General features: G+C 46.0%; 1 protein-coding gene across 1 annotated transcript in view; it reads right to left on the bottom strand.

Annotated features, from left to right (window-relative positions):
* The window catches only part of arhgap21b (Rho GTPase activating protein 21b), an 81768-nt gene that overhangs the window by 53077 nt on the left and 12308 nt on the right, over positions 1–16383 (bottom strand). Inside the window, exons 3-4 of the mRNA XM_056293697.1 lie at positions 6844–7029; positions 4978–4999 (exon numbers count right to left, since the gene is read on the bottom strand). Coding sequence (XP_056149672.1) covers positions 4978–4999; positions 6844–7029 — 208 coding nt within the window. The remainder of the gene's footprint in view (positions 1–4977; positions 5000–6843; positions 7030–16383) is intronic.

Genomic DNA, 16383 nt, shown 5'->3' with positions numbered 1-16383 from the left:
AGTAATCCAGGTAAGCAAATCACAGAAACAGAGTTGTGAGTTAGTGAATGATAGGAGTGCAAATGACATTTGGGGACCACAACAATAACAGGCATGATAAATATCATTTCTATTACTACTGAAAAACTGATAATCTGGGCAAGACTAACACTGGACAATCAAACACATTTTACAACCATGTTTCCATCCTCATGTTGTGCAAATTGTAAGCACATTTTTTGAAACGATGACAAAACAAAATGAAATTGCTGTTTGTTTCCATCTAGTGACAATTTGTGAGACAACTGCCTCCCTGTACACAGGACGCGACTCGACGACACCATTGTAAGAGCGTCGATCATGGTTGGTCAACAACAACAACTAGCACAACAGATAAAAAATGCTAACTCCCAGGGGAGAGAAATGAATCATCCATCCATCCATTATCCAAACCGCTTATCCTACACAGGGTTGAGGGATGCTGGAGCCCAACCCAGCAGTCATTGGGTGGCAGGCGGGGAGACACCCTGGACAGACTGCCAGTCCATCACAGAAGAAATTGATTATTCAAGACTTATTTGCCAATGGAGGAGTTATCATTGTAAGTTTGTCAGCTGTACCTGGCTGTATTCAAGGCTGTCCAAAAACAAAGACGAGGAAATACAAAAAGGCAGTATTACGACGGCTGAAGCAATGACTACTGACTTTATCATCCTCATAATCTAATCAATCAATCATAAACTCTGCTTTATCACCTAACTCATATATTCCCTTTACGGACACACTGTCCTTTCCACCTCATGCGAGCATGACAACTTTTTTTTTGCAATATCTAAATATTTTGGTGGAAATTTGGTGTTTCCATCCTGCATTTCTAATTCACCTGTTGAAAATGATCTTAAGACAACTGTAACCAGCTCTATTTACATCACATAAATTAAAAAACAGATAAAAAGTACATACAAAACAAAAAACATACAAAAATTAAAAAATAAAAATAAATTTAAAAAAATTTAAAATAAACACAAATAAAAAAACAAATGTGATGTTCCTACATAACAGAAATGTGATGGATAAAATAAGGAAACGAGTGGGTGCATGAGGAAGTACACTGGACAAGTGAAAGAGCCCTATCGGCCTTTTTCCTGTCAGAATCTATGAGGCTATGCAAGCGGCCTCCGTACAGGTAAGCAACGATGAGCAACCCCCCTCCCCCCTCCACACACACACACCAGCATGTCCCTATCTTTACTCCTTGACACACACAGCATTACACATTACATCTGAGGGAGGGACATTATGTAATATTGCAACAGGAGTCCCGGCCTCTTCAATGTGAATACAACCACAACATTGTGCTACGTCACCTCTAGTGGCATACTGTGGAACTGCATCAGTAAAATACTGCAGTTTTCCTACTCATTACATGACCCACGATCACTTAACTTCCTCTTTAACATTTAAGCAACACAAATACATTTCTTCCCACCGTCAGGGGAAAAAATGAGCACAGCAAATATATACATGCAGCCACACCTTCTGTATTGATCCCATTCATTAAGATTCTGACTGAAGAGAATCAATCAGATTCTGACTATTTGCACGGGACTAGTCCCCAGGTAACACTAGTCCCATGCGAATAGGACATTACTCTCATAATTCAAACCGACTACGTCGACTTGAATGTTCTGTTGGGGGTTTTTTTGCTGAAAGGCTGTTCTTCGCGTTTTCACATCTATTCAGTTTTGGTATTTTCCCATTCTCATATCCCCTCCCATTAGTATTGATGGCATTCAAACCATCTCTAACAACAAAAAGTAGACGATTTTCGACATTTATGCAAGGAAACATGAAAACAGTGTACATTAGAACACAAGCAGGCTATGTGCAGCCTTTCCATTTCACTAACTTTGCAGCAGCCACTAGAGGGAGAAAGGCTTGCACTGCCTCCTGTTTAGCCTCATCCACTGAACGACATGTAATTGCTGCTTCATTTACATTCTTATACAGAGTGAGTGATGAGCAAAAACTAAAAGGAGAAGCGATGAGTAAAAACTGAAAGACTGTGTCAGCCCAGTTGTCATGGCTTTGGTGTTACAGACCACAACAAACTCCAGGCTCGGGCCTCCGTAGCCAAATGGTTCCAGTGCATACCAACCACATGGTCGCAACGTCACCGGTTTGTATCAGCCAGCAACCTTCCCTCCCCCGTTACCCGTCTGTCTCCACTGTCACTAGCAAATAAAGGTGTAAAAAAAAAAACCCTCCATGATCGACAAAGGGTTTTTCCATTGATAGGTTTCCCCTTCAGTCAGCACACTTGAGCTATCCCAAATACATTATTTATTTATTTATTTGGGGGGGGGGGGGATTCGAATATTCGACATCAAGTATTCACAGGTAATCGAATGCTTCACTACGGCGGGTGGGTGGGGGGGGGCGGGGTGAACATACAGTAATTACGGGTGTACTCCCCTCTCCAACCACAACGCGAGTTGCAATAGCACAGCGGCACTGTTCGTCCGGTCGCTCGCCACAGAAAGAGAGAGAGAGAATATATGCCCTTCGATTTTCTCAACAACCGCCCATCCAAACAACGTCACATTCGACTCTTGGGTCCTCAGCAATACACCCGGGGAGCGTGAAGTGGATCGGACGAACACGTGTCAAGAAAAGCAAGGAACAGACAGACAGACGGACCCATTTTACTTAAACGGCCAAATGCAATCGGTTGCTCGTGAAAAAAAAAAAAAAAAGCTTTTTGTCAGTGTAGACCTTTACATGAAATCTTAAATAATTAACAGTTGATTTTGCCGTTGATTACCACGGCAACGACGGAAGGCTTCAAAGCATTTGGGTCAGCCCTACAGCAAACTCACTATAAATGTATGGCTCTACTACTGCCTGAAGGAGTACCCCAACAACCAAAGGATGTAGACAGCGGGTTAAACGACAGCTGCTGTGCTCAAACATACACAGATTTAGTTTCGAGTCGAATCTGCGCAAAGAGAAAACTCTCGAAATGACAACTGGTGCACAACAGCAGTCTCGAACACAAGCATACCCATCCTTCAGCCATGGGTTCTGACAGAGGAGCCTTGTCTCAGGAAGCTGCAGACTAATGCAATCACATAATTGATGGCGACCCTGTGCAGGAGCCGGGCTTAGGCAGTTTGGGCTGGGATCATCTCAGGTCGTTCTTTTTAGTTTTTTCTCCCTTCATCTCTGGCTCGCTGCCAATAAATTCCTCTTTCTAGCATTATGCAACGGGCAGGATTTTTTAATATTCCCAGCTATGCAGGCACAGGTGGACAGGAGCTCCAGGCCAAAAAAAACCTGTCTTCTGCATCATTTCACTTGTAAGCCAAACCATAGATCACTGTCAATGTGGGAAAAGGCTCTTACATAAAATTTCATGAAATTTAAGTTTGGACTAAGTAGGTGTTCCTTCACACAAAAATTAAGTACGGAAAAGTGGAATCTAACTTTAAAAATGGAATAAACCCAAGCTGCTTTTAAACTTTTGTCATGAAAGATGTATGTGAAATTATGGTGATGTGTGGGCAGAGTATGTGTGTAAACTAGAATTCGGGGCGTCCGGGTAGCGTGGCAGTCTATGCCGTTGCCTACCAACATGTGGCTTGGCGGTTCAAATCCCCGTGTTACCTCCGGCTTGGTCGGGAGTCCCCACAGACACAACTGACCTTTCGCAAAGTACCGCCCCAGAACGGTGCTGGTCCAATCCTACCTTAGCAACGGTCTGTCAAGCTTTCAAACACACAACAAAATGCTGAAACGGTGTGCCTATGGGATCTGCAAATCGGATACTAGATATGTGAAAAGTTTGGAGGGGGTGTAATTTTCTTTCCCTTCCCAAAACCCAGAACGCAAGAAGCGCAATGTGGGCAATAGATTTGGCAATATAGCAGACCCCATAGCCAGCTTAATCCATCCAAAATCAACACAAATACCTGTCTGCTCCAAGCTAAGCTAGCTACAGCTAACGTATTATTACTGTTACTTTTACCCACACAATGCGCTGATTTCTTCCTTCATGTTTTGGTGTTTTCCGGCTACTTCCTTGGATAGTTCTGAAATGCTTGACGGTTATAGCAACAGTAACTAAGGGGGGCGGGACTTTGCGAAAGGGCAATTGGCCGTGTCTGCGGGTGGGAAGCCGGATGTGGGTATGTGTCCTAGTCGTTGCACTAGTGCCTCCTCGGTCGGGACGCCTGTTCAGGGGGGAGGGGGAGCTGGGGGGAACAGCATGATCCTCCCACGCGCTCTGTCCCCCTGGTGAAACTCCTCACTATCAGGTGAAAAGGAGCGGCTGGTGACTCCACATGTATCGGAGGAGACATGTGGTAGTCTGCAGCCCTCACCGGATCGGCAGAGGTGGTGGAGCAGTGACCGGGACGGCTCGGAAGAGTGGGGTAATTGGCCAAGTACAATTGGGGGGAAAAAGGGGGGAAATAAAAAAACTTCTTTCCACTACAACCTTCTGAGCTCTACAGCCATTTCAATGCAAGATGATGAAGAATTTGCAGACAAACTTATTTTTAGAATATGTAAATTCTGCTGCTTGGTGGATCAGATATATGCCTTGTAGCGGACACAAATCTGATAAAAACTGTACATTTACAGCAGATGGTCCAGGCTCAAACAGGCACATACAAACAACGCAATGGCAGTAAAGACTGAAACTCCCACTTTATCACAGCTTTTCTGCGGTAAGGTAGAGAAGCAGCAGCAGAGCAGAATGGCACAATAGAGGAAGGCTGGTGCAGGACAGAAACAGGTGGCGCTGACCAAACCCTTTCATGCCTCTGCAAAGGTCAGCGACACACAGTAGCGACATTGTTCTATGCACATAAGGAAGCAAAAAGAGCCAAAGAGCAGATGGATTAAGAGTCATTATAAGTCGGAGGCACTGCACTGACTCAGCACTGCCGAGGGAGGGACAGATGAGAAGAGGTGATCCTAGGTGATTCTGCTTACCTCTGCGCCCACGATCCTCCTCCTGTAAAGAAAAACAAAACAAAAAGAAGAGAAACTCAAGTGACTTCATGGCCCAGAGTCATAGAACTTAGTGCTCGAGTGTCATGCTTTTCTTGTTGACTCAAGTGTTATCTCTTGAGTGGTAGACAAACAATATTCAGGTGAGTGACAGAGTATGTCCATACTGATTCCAAAAGGGTGGAAAATGCTGCTTTTCATGTTGGAAAAAGGTCAAAAGTTTTTCGTCAACGCTAGCATTTTCAGATCATGTTAGAAAAGTTTGCCATCCAAATTAAATGTCATACCCATTTTTAACATGTTTTAGCTCAGCATTAGCATGTCATTTTCCAAAACATACTGTAGTGTTAAAGCTTTCCTAAACAGTAATCCATCACAGGGAACATTTACTTGCCTTTATTCTTTTGTTAACGTTATGTCATAATTTATGTCACAGAAAGTTGAATCAGTTCATATGGACACAACGTTTATCCATATGTGGCAGGAGTGTCGGAAAAGTTGAGCTGTGTATTTTCCACACACCGCGTCTCAGCTGCTTTCAAACCCCAAAACACGCTGCACCAGAAGTTGGTCCACCCCAAGGTCCGGTCCCCCGGCACAAACAGAGCAATATAGTGCAGCTGTTTAGTGCCAGGAGGGTTGCCGTGACTTGTACATCGGGGAAACCAAACAGACGCTGGCCAAGAGGATGGCCCAACACAGGAGAGCTAACACATCAGGCCAGGACTCCACAGTCTACACCATCTACAGACCAGGACTCCACAGTCTACACCGTCTACAGGCCAGTGGCCACTCTTCCAAGGATGAGGATGTGACCATCCTTGATAGGAGGAACGCTGGTTTGAATGGGAAGTCCAAGAGGCCATCTATGTGAAGAGGGAATGACCATCACTGAACTGGGGGGGGGGGGGGGGCTAAGAGTACATCTGTCACCATCTTACAATGCTGGGATTGCAACCATTTCTAAATCCTCTGTGCATAGTACACATGGCCACTGAAACTCTAGTTAATGGTCACGGCAATTTGCAATTTGGTCGTCGGTTTGAGTCGTTATGCCACTGTATTGTTTATAAGGGTGGGGATACCTGCAGTCAGTTGAAACCCAAGAGATCACTTGGATGAGTGATGAAACATGTCTCTCAATAAACCTTGTGTCCAGATGAACTGATTCACCTTTCTGTGATTTTCTTACCTGCTTCATTGAGCATGCATAAAGATGTCATAATTGAAGGATAATGCAGCTGAAAACCCAAGAAAACTTCAAATTAATCAATTTTTCAATTGCATCGTCCTGTAATGATAACGTAACTGACAAAAAAATAAAGGCAAATAAAATTTCACTGTGATGAATTATCCATCTCGAGCAAGTTTCTGATCTCTGCAAGTTGATTTTCATGCCGTACGGAAATGAATGGAAAGCAATGGCTGCCTGTAAGGTAGGAAAATCGTATTAAAAACCATCCAAGTATGGTATGCTTTGTAGTACATGGGCTAAAACCACAGCAAACATGCAAAAACACTGGTATGGTGTTTTACATCTATTCTACTGGGCATGTTCAGGCCACTTCAGCCAGCAGTTTCACCCAAGAGCACATAACAAATATAGGTCAGCTTTTCCAAAGAGCTGCGTTAACGTCATCCACACTACAATGCCCGACTGACATTTTGAAATTCATCCAGTTTGGAGAGCGTTTTCAAAATTATTTACATCAAACTCGCCAGCTCAGTATGGTTGGAAGGCCAAATGAAAAAAAAAAAAAACTCCTTTTCAAATGTACCTGTCAGTGTGGACATGGCATTATATTTTTTGAGTTTACTCATGCAAAATGAATGGTAGTGAGCTTTTACCGGTAAAGCGCCGTATACAGCCGACTCTGGTGGATAAACAATGAAGTGGCGCAGCGTGAAGCCAAAGCCCTGGGAGGTACGGCGTAGACGCACAGTTTTAGGCCCCGGCCATGAGAAAGGCTCCTCCTCTGCAGAGTACAGCCCTGCCGGAGGATCAGCCAGGTCACCCCACTCCGATGACTCATTCTACAAATAGAAGAACAGTTAAAAAAAGAGAGAACCATGAATAATAATCACATCTTATAGCTTCACTTTTACATTTACACTCATGGGGTGACGCAATTAATCCCTGCTGAAAAATGGAAGCGTGATTTGGCAACAAAAAGAGAGGCTCTCAAGGGGAGTATTGAAATCTTCCATCCACCCATCATCCAAACCGCTTATCCTGCTCTCAGGGTCGCGGGGACGCTGGAGCCTATCCCAGCAATCATTGGGCGGCAGGCGGGGAGACACCCTGGACAGGCCACCAGTCCATCACAGGGCCAACACATGGTCCTTCCCATGTGCTAATTGCACAAAATAAGGAAACAAACATCTTCACTGCCTGAATCCAAAAACAATGCTCTGAATATTATAAAACATGGCAAAACCCTAACCTCATCGCTGATTAATATTTTCAAAAAATACCAGTTGAGAACGGTTATGTCAACGCTGACTGTCAGCAGCTCATGAACGTCAAGGCTGCTCTGAAGGGTAACAGCTTATCAAACATTAGGGCCTCCAGGGTCAACAGTCAAGCCATGGTGCCCCACTGCCACAGTTCAGTTATAGAGGACAGCAGGCCCAAGGGGTTCTGACACCGACTGCTCTGTTTACTGGCTATTTATAGCCTCACACCTTTGTGAAACTCTGCCCCCCCCCCCACACACACACACAAACTTATTATCCTCATCTCACGTTCCCCACTCCAGTACCAATTTTAGGAAAGTCTCTGTTCAAATAGTCTTGTGCTCTCACACAAGTACTAAAAAAGCTTCCCTCGCCCCCTCTCCACCAAATAGTCCTCCCCTTCTCTCCCGCTGGCCCAGAGCTTCACCCACAATGAGAGGAATGTGATGAGCTTGCATTCACACTAACCCTGGCTGGGGAAACATGATGAGCAAAATGTCAGAAAACTGGGTCGAGTTACCTGCTTGTTAACCGAGTGAAAGTAAGAAATCAAGATAGATGTACGACCGCCAGCATCAAACTCACGGCAGGACAAAGGCAGGAAAACAGAAAATAGCTAATATGTTTGTGAAGATATGACTGATGTGATTTTCACAAGGTGCGTTGTCCAAGCCACGGTTGGCTCTGGTCAGAAGACAAGAGAGCCCACTGGATTGACTTTCCTCGGAGTCCTGCTCCTACAGGGAGCAGCCAAGCCACATTTCACAAACAAACAGCAGTTTGTTCACACTAACTCGAAACCCCGGCCAACACCTGTGGTTTCTGCTCTGGTAACCTCAGCCTGCTGCGGGGAGGAACGCTCAATGGACTTCAACAGCTTCACCTTCAACGGTCCATAAGAAATGCATGAAGTGCTCGGGGGTTTGAACCCAGATAAACCCTGTTACACCACCATGTCTGTGGACAGATTTATGGCTTCTGAATAAACAACTAGTGTGAAATGGGATACAGAACAAGACAGTGGTAAAAAGCATTTCACGGTGGAAACCAGAGCTATTAACAATAACTAAGGAATCCACATTTCCAGGGTGGTTATAGTTAGCTGTATAAACAGCAACGGTTAGCTGGGAAGCAGCTACAGGTGCAGCTGACACCCATGTGTTCCATGGGAACTAGCAAAACAGGTTTCCTTCCGTCCAGCCCAGCTCAGTCTGCTACGCGGCACCAACACTTCCGCGTTTAAATCCGTCTAAGAGCCAGGTGCACTACTCCAAAACATCAGATTCCACAACTAGAGACGCTTTGGCGGTGAGATGACCACAGACCTCTTGCATTTTTTAAATACCTACCTGATTCCCCTCAGGTGCCGAGGGCATGCCATTCCCAGGCTAGTAAATCTGATTTAGCTGCCAGGCCACGGTGCCGTTTGCAATACTAAAATCTTTACATGGCAGTGACAGAAAGGGGGTGTGAGCCACTCTTGACCAATGCATGCCTGGCAGGATTGTCGTTGCCACTTGCATAGTTAAAATTACTGACATACTGGGCCAATAAATTCCAGACCCGCAATCCCCTGACTGCCCTCTCCTTTACACAACCCAGATGGAGCTACGCCAGTTGCATGCATGCAGCTACTGAAGTAAAACATGGACTATAAGAGAGAGAGGGGTGACAGAGCCAGACTCCCACATAAACCCGATAGGGTAGGTCAACGGCACCAATTTTCTATTCACTATGGCATGGGATGAACTAGAAAACAGGAGAAGGTGACGACATAACCTACCAGAGAACAGAACAGTGGACAAAGTTTGTTCTCCAAAAAAAAAATACCCAAAATACCCCAAAAAATACCCAGTTTGTAAGGCAAAGCACACAAAAACGAACATCCACACTACAAAACTCACACCTATGTACATAAATGCATTTATGTAATAAATACCTAAAGGTAATTTATGAATCATTCGAATTCCAGACTGATATTTGCACTGGGCGAGGCAGCGAGGGATCTGTTTCACATAATGTATTTGCTCTGGGAGATATCATTATAGATGGAGCAGGGACCAGGGCTGCGGTTTCCCAAAGCAGATGGACTATACAATAAGTTCACAGGCTCATTTCATTTGTCAACGCTGAAATCCACAACTTTTCTCCATGAATAATTTATAATTTTGAAACATGATGACTATGTGGTAATTCGGTTGGACAAGCGATCGATATTACAATGAAACAGTTTTCCATAGTTAGATGTTGGCCGCAGCAACAAGTAGACCTACTGGGACTGATTTTCTCAGACTACAAACAAGGCATAGCAGCCGTTACTGCTCCTGTCCCGTCAGCTCAGCAGTAAACAGCTCCGCCCCTTGTAAAAATGGGATCCTTGGGCGTCCGCAGCAACCAACACAGGGATTGCCGGTTCGAATTCCCGTGTTACCTCCGACTTGGTCGGGTGTCCCTACACACAGAATTGGTTGTGTCCGTGGGTGGGTGGGAAGCCGGATATGGGTATGTGTCCCGGTAGTTGCACTAGCGCCTCCTCTGGTCGGTCGGGGCACCTGTTCGGGGGAGAGGGTGTGATCCTCCCACGTGCTACGTCCCCCTGGTGAAACTCCTCACTGTCAGGTGAAAGGAGGTGGCTGGTGACTCCACATGTATCGGAGGAGGCATGGGGTAGTCTGCAGCCCTCCCTGGATCGGCAGAGGGGGTGGAGTAGTGACTGGGGCGGCTCAGAGAACGGAGTGATTGGCCAAGTACAATTGGGGAGAAAAAGGGGGGAAAATCCTGCCCCCAATTTAAAAAAAAAAAAAAAAAGGGATCCTTGGACCAATGCTAATGCAAACAGTCAAATGTGGTACAAACTTCAGACTAAGTCACAACACTTCTGCAGTAATACTGATTCTTTCTAACAAAGCATTGCTGTGTCAGCATCATGTCTCAGTCTTTCCTGCAGCAGTTATTTCTAACACATACATGTTTGCTGCTTGACCAGTGTTCATGCGACCTGATCAAAAAATAACCTGAATCCATGGTCAAAAATCACAGATTTCAGCTTTACCCGAATGGCAAACTAACCCTGAATCACACCCGTTGCTATAAAATTCATAACTGTCCCAGACTGGAACCCTTCATGGACTTCCGGCCTGAATTTCACTTACTGCATAAGCTTCGTTAGGCTGAAACAATTTCCAGTTATACAAGTTAACATGCATAAGATCACTGCGTTCTTCAAAACATGTTCAGGCAGCTTACAGCGGCTGTAGACAACTTTTCAACTTTCCCCCTCTAGTGTTTCCAAGCATTTTTAATGTTTGCGCCGCTGTCGCAAAGACAACCGGATCACTTTCCATTTTTTAGCAGCCTGGCTACTGTCCAAAGCAAGAAGCCACCCTAAGAACCATGGTGTGAACTAGAAACCCCAACCTCAGTGCTATGATAAAGGCAGAGTAAAACATCCAGTAGTATTAATAAGTGGGCAGGTTGTGTTACTGATCCAGTAGAAAGAATGCCAACTGAATGACACCCTCTCAAGTCCCTGGTGTTGTCTCGAACTCTGTTTCCCCATCGAGATCTGTTCCCCCCTAGCCAGAGTTCAATACAACACTGGGATGCTTGATTAACCTAACCGTAAACCTAACCTCACCCTAACCCTAACCTCACCCTAACCTCACCCTAACCCTAAGCTCAACCTAACCGTAACCTATAGCTAACCTGTTTCCATGTGAACGCTGGCTAAGGGGAAACATATCTCGATGGGGAAACACAGTTCGATACAAAACTGGAGCTCACATCATCAAATTAATGTTCATCTGACATTCAGTCTTGTTTGACCTGTCTCTATAAGTCTCTCTCTTCGCCTTCTTCGCCTCCTCTGTCAACGGGGTTCTTTTTCTCTTGCCAGGTAGAGTTTTTCACTGTCACTTTGGTTGTTCCACTGCCCGCCATTTCCGCTACTGGGGATAGCTATCAGGGAAAATGAAAGTGCTATCCTCTTCCTATTTTGGTTGAGCAATGGTTGGTGTACTTCTTTTGTGCTGTAATTTGCTTCCCTATAAGCCTGAAAGCGGGGCTTATAGGGAAGCAAACTAAACGCCAATGGTGTCATTATTCTAGAGCAATTACACTGTGCAATCAACATTTATTTCATAATAAATTAAAGCAAAAAAAAAAAAAGAAGAAGAAACGTTGTCTACTGCCGCGTTAACAAACATTACTTAAGCCTCCTACAGACTGTGTGATGTGGGCCGTCTCAGACGAAAGATGACTAAACGCGGCGATATCTTTGGTCGTGGCTCCAAAACGGTGGTCCTACGTCACACTGTGAGACGGGTTCAAAGACGGCCGTTATTACGGTCTTGAGACTTAAGACAACCTGGGACAAAAATCTGACAGTGTCAGAAATGTAGGATGACCATCTCACAATGTGACTGCTGCTACGACCTAGTACGTCTACTGACCAACCAATAGAAATGCAGCACGCCATGATGCACTGATCAATGCGGCGCAGAATCTTTGTTGGCGCTAAACACAAACAAACAGACTGTTAGCATCTGTGACCCAAATGCCATGGATTCAACAAGACGAGCTGCGGTGACTATTGGAAGGACTTGATTCCTGCTTGGCGTCATGTTGCTCTACCAGCGGCATAGACTGATGACATGCTGATGCGGCACGCACACTGATGACGTTTTTATGGATGTGACGTAGCCTGCAATTCAGTAGTGTTATCATGGTACAGTCTACACACATCACACTTGATGTGGTACCCAAGTTTATTAGATCTATATCACACAGTGTGGCTGGCACTAAACTTATAGGACTTCTAACATCTCACAGTCTGTAGGAGGCTTTAGTTTGGGTCAGTGTATCGGATAACATGCTAACGATGGGTCCATGCTATATTTTCCACACTCACATAAACAGCTGCTCAAATATACACACATGAAAATGTTGGCATCTATCTAGCCTGGCCAAAGGAAAGCACAGGGAAGTGAAAGAATGTTTGCCATTTTCCACTATTACAACGTACTTTAAACACTGACGTATTGCCCTGATGTTTGTAAGGCTCTCCTCACACCAATAAATAGAACATCACGCCGACCATATGACATCAGTCCTAAAAGTATCAGACAAGTGTGTTGCCATCTTGAACCGAGGGGAAGGGGGAAAAAAAAAACAGCTCTCTGAGAGCTGGCAAATTCAACACCACATCCTAACCAAACCACACACTTATCTGTGAAACGCCTAAGATAATGATACAGAAGACCTCTTGTCGGGCTTGGGCGTTCCTATCTTGTAGTACTAGAGAGGGTAAAAGTATTACTTATGCCTTGTAGACATGTGCTCGGTTTTGTACAAAATGTGAATTATAAAGTGGAGTGGGATGTTCTTCAATGTGGGTCACTTGAGGAGCTTCTCTGAACAACAGTCCATCTCAACAAGAGGACAGAGAGGAAAAAGTAAATATGGAACCCTGTCCTCTAATCCCACCACATGCTCAGGAAGATACCAGGTAAGCCAGCACAGGGGTGGAAATCTGACCTTATCAACTCAAAACACTGAGTTTTGCTGTTGCGTTTTGGTGGAGTGGAGTACTGCAAAAGGCTGCGGTGTCAACTCGGCTGTACCCTGCTGAATAGTTAATTGGGGGGAAGTGACCAGCAAGCTGCAACACACTCCATGTAAGCACCACCAAAACCTCTTTTCAACTTGGGGGGTGAACAATAGTCTTGCCAAAAGATGCGGAAAACTCAATGAGCAGTCATCTTACACCCCCCCCCCCACCAGAACCCAATAGCAACTGCATTCTTCAAAACAGAACACCCCTCCCCCCAAAAAAAAAAAGAAACCTGACCACTTCTCTTATCCGACCTCAGTACTGGGTTCAGCAAGGGTCTGTCTAGTGAGACTAGGTGAACACTAGCAATTTACTGAAACTCCTGTGAAATCAGAACTTCACAGAATACAAGAAATTCATGGCTAGAAGTCAACAGAGGCCAACAGGCCTTCCCTAAGGCCTTGGTTACACTTGTCATTTCAGTGCTGTCGGTGTCATCCAAATGCACTAATTGTAACACAACGTGATGCATCTACACTTCACTGTGTAAGGCAACTTCTTTCATCAGATCTGTATGATAAATAACCCGCAAAACGGCAGTCGGCAATGGGAGATTATGCTCCTTTTCCATCCATCCATCCATTATCCACAACGCTTATCCTACTCTCAGGGTCACAGGGATGCTGGAGCCTATCCCAGCAGTCACTGGGTGGCAAGCGAGGACACACCCTGGACAGGCCGCCAGACCATCACAGGGCCAACACACACATACACACACACACACACACACACAGACCCCTAGGGACAATTTTGACCCCCAACCTTGGGGGTCATCCCGGGTCGTCCTCTGTGTGGTGTTTGCATGTTCTCCCCATGTCTGCGTGGGTTTCCTCTGGGGGCTCCGGTTTCCTCCCACAGTCCAAAGACATGTAGGTCCGGTGAATCGGCTCATTTTCCTTGTTTATGAAATTATTTGCTGATGTCACAGGGCCTGCACAAAACGTACATCAGGCCACCTGAGTCAACAGCGGCAGTACGCAATGTGCTACTATATACTGTCCTCCATACCACTGCAGTGTCTGGAGAGGAGGGTCTGGGTCCAACTAAGTGGCTAGCACTGGTGGGAGTATACCGTCCTGCAAAACCTTCACAAATGCAGACTGGGTGCCTTACTTTCAAATATCAAAGGAAAACTTCGATAACACTTGTGAATGGCTTCACCCTCCTCTGCGTCCAAGTCTGGTCTGCCACCACATCATGCCATCTGCCCATTTGTTTGGACTGCACAACTCATCAACCAGGATAATGATCACTGAATGTCCTACACTCCCGTCCCCGGAGGAACAGAACACATTTATTTATTTTCAGGAGCCCAACACAAGGTGAGCTCTACTTTGTTAAGCTGCCCGACTGATCCGATCATATTGCGAGCTCAGCACGACTTATTAATCTCTACATTTGTTAATTAATGCAGCCTGGCATGATTGGATGCCCGAGGGTATACTGAAATGAAAAGAAAGTCGGGCGTCCGGGTAGCGTAGCGGTCTACTCTGTTGCCTACCAACAAGGGGATCGCCGGATCGAATCCCCGTGTTACCTCCGGCTTGGTTGGGCACCCTACAGACTCAACTGGCCGTGTCTGTGGGTGGGAAGCCAGATATGGGTATGTCTCCTGGTCGCTGCACTAGCGCCTCCTCTGGTCGGTCGGGGCGCCTGTTTGGGGGGGGGGGGACTGGGGGGAATAGTGCGATCCTCCCACGCACTACGTCCCCCGGGGGAAACTCCTCAGTCAGGTGAAAAGAAGCAGCTGGCGACTCCACATGTATCGGAGGAGGCATGTGGTAGTCTGCAGCCCTCCCTGGATTGGCAGATGGGGTGGAGCAGCGACCGGGACGGCTCAGAAGAGTGGGGGAATGGGCCAGATACAACTGGGGAGGAAAAGGGGGGGGGGGGGAGTAAAGAAAAAGAAATGAAAAGAAAAACAGAGGCCAAAGAATAACAATAATGTAATGACAAGGCAAACATCCACAATAGTATTTGTTAAGGAGATAATGCTTTTATGCATCCCGCTCTTGCTTGTGGAATTAAAAAAAACAAAAACCACAAATGGCTTCAGACCAGTGACTATACGAGGACAATGCAACACCATTCACTCTCATAATGCGGTTTGATGCCAAAATATCGCCATTATGCTCACTGCCAACGTTCTTGCAGTTGCGCATATGGATGAAAATGTGAATGTGAGTCTGTGCAGACGGGATGCAAGTGTAGCAGTGTGGCCCGTGTAGGGTGGGGTATCTATCAATACTGATGCCTCAACAACAGCCTCAATTTCTGAAAAGAAGCCCCCTCTTCAGAAAATGAGGGTGAGTGATGGAGCCCTGCCCCCCGTCACCACACAACTCATCAGTCCTCACGTAATGTTGCTGCCTCTATATGACGAGCAAATGAGACCACTGAGAGGTTTAGATATTGCTAGAAAGACTCCACGTGCCTCCAGTCAGAATCCCTGTGACATCTGACTAAACGACTTATAGAACGCAGACAAGATACAGAGCCAAAACCAGAGACACGTTACCTCATCACTGTCCATCTTTTTTTTGTTTATTTTGGATCTTTTCCCCCTTTTTTCCTGGCCAAGCACCCCGCAGAGACCGGGACGGCTTCCCGGTCTCTGCTCCCCCCACTCTGCCAATCCAGGGAGGGCTGCAGACTACCACATGTCTCCTCCCATACATGTGGTGTCACCAGCCGCTTCTTTTCACCTGACAGTGAGGAGTTTCACCAGGGGGTCGTAGCGCGTGGGAGGATCACGCTATTCCCCCCAGTTCCCCCTCCCCCCTGAACAGGCGCCCTGACAGACCAGAGGAGGCGCTAGTGCAGCGACCAGGACACATACCCACATCCAGCTTCCCACCTGCAGACACGGCCAATTGTGTCTGTAGGGACACCCAACCAAGCTGGAGGTAACATGGGGATTCGAACCGGCGATCCCCGTGTTGGTAGGCAATGGAATAGAGCGCTATGCTACCCAGACAGCCAGGCCACAGGCCCAGGCCTTATGCTTTATTGACTTTGTTTCCTTCATGTCTGTTAGCAGGGTGCAGGTTACCTTAGCAGCGCAGCCAGCCCCACCAAGGCAATGAAACACCGAGGCAATTTCTTTGGCCCCACCTCATGCAGCGAACCCTCAAAGACTTTAAATGACGTCACCACAGAGGGGACAGCTTTTTAGTTACATCGCACGTAACCTCGATGACATCGGTTGTTGCTACCGGGATATACAATGTTGCTAACAAAGGCAGCTTTAGGAGTATTTATTTTACGTTTTATCGTCACGACTGAGAAGCATAAGAACGCCTAATTGTACCATTTGAATG

This window comes from Lampris incognitus, chromosome 14, assembly GCF_029633865.1.
Source record: "Lampris incognitus isolate fLamInc1 chromosome 14, fLamInc1.hap2, whole genome shotgun sequence".
Lineage (NCBI taxonomy): Eukaryota > Metazoa > Chordata > Actinopteri > Lampriformes > Lampridae > Lampris > Lampris incognitus.
The sequence above is the reverse complement of the archived record's forward strand: the minus strand, read 5'-3'. Positions and strand labels throughout refer to the sequence as shown.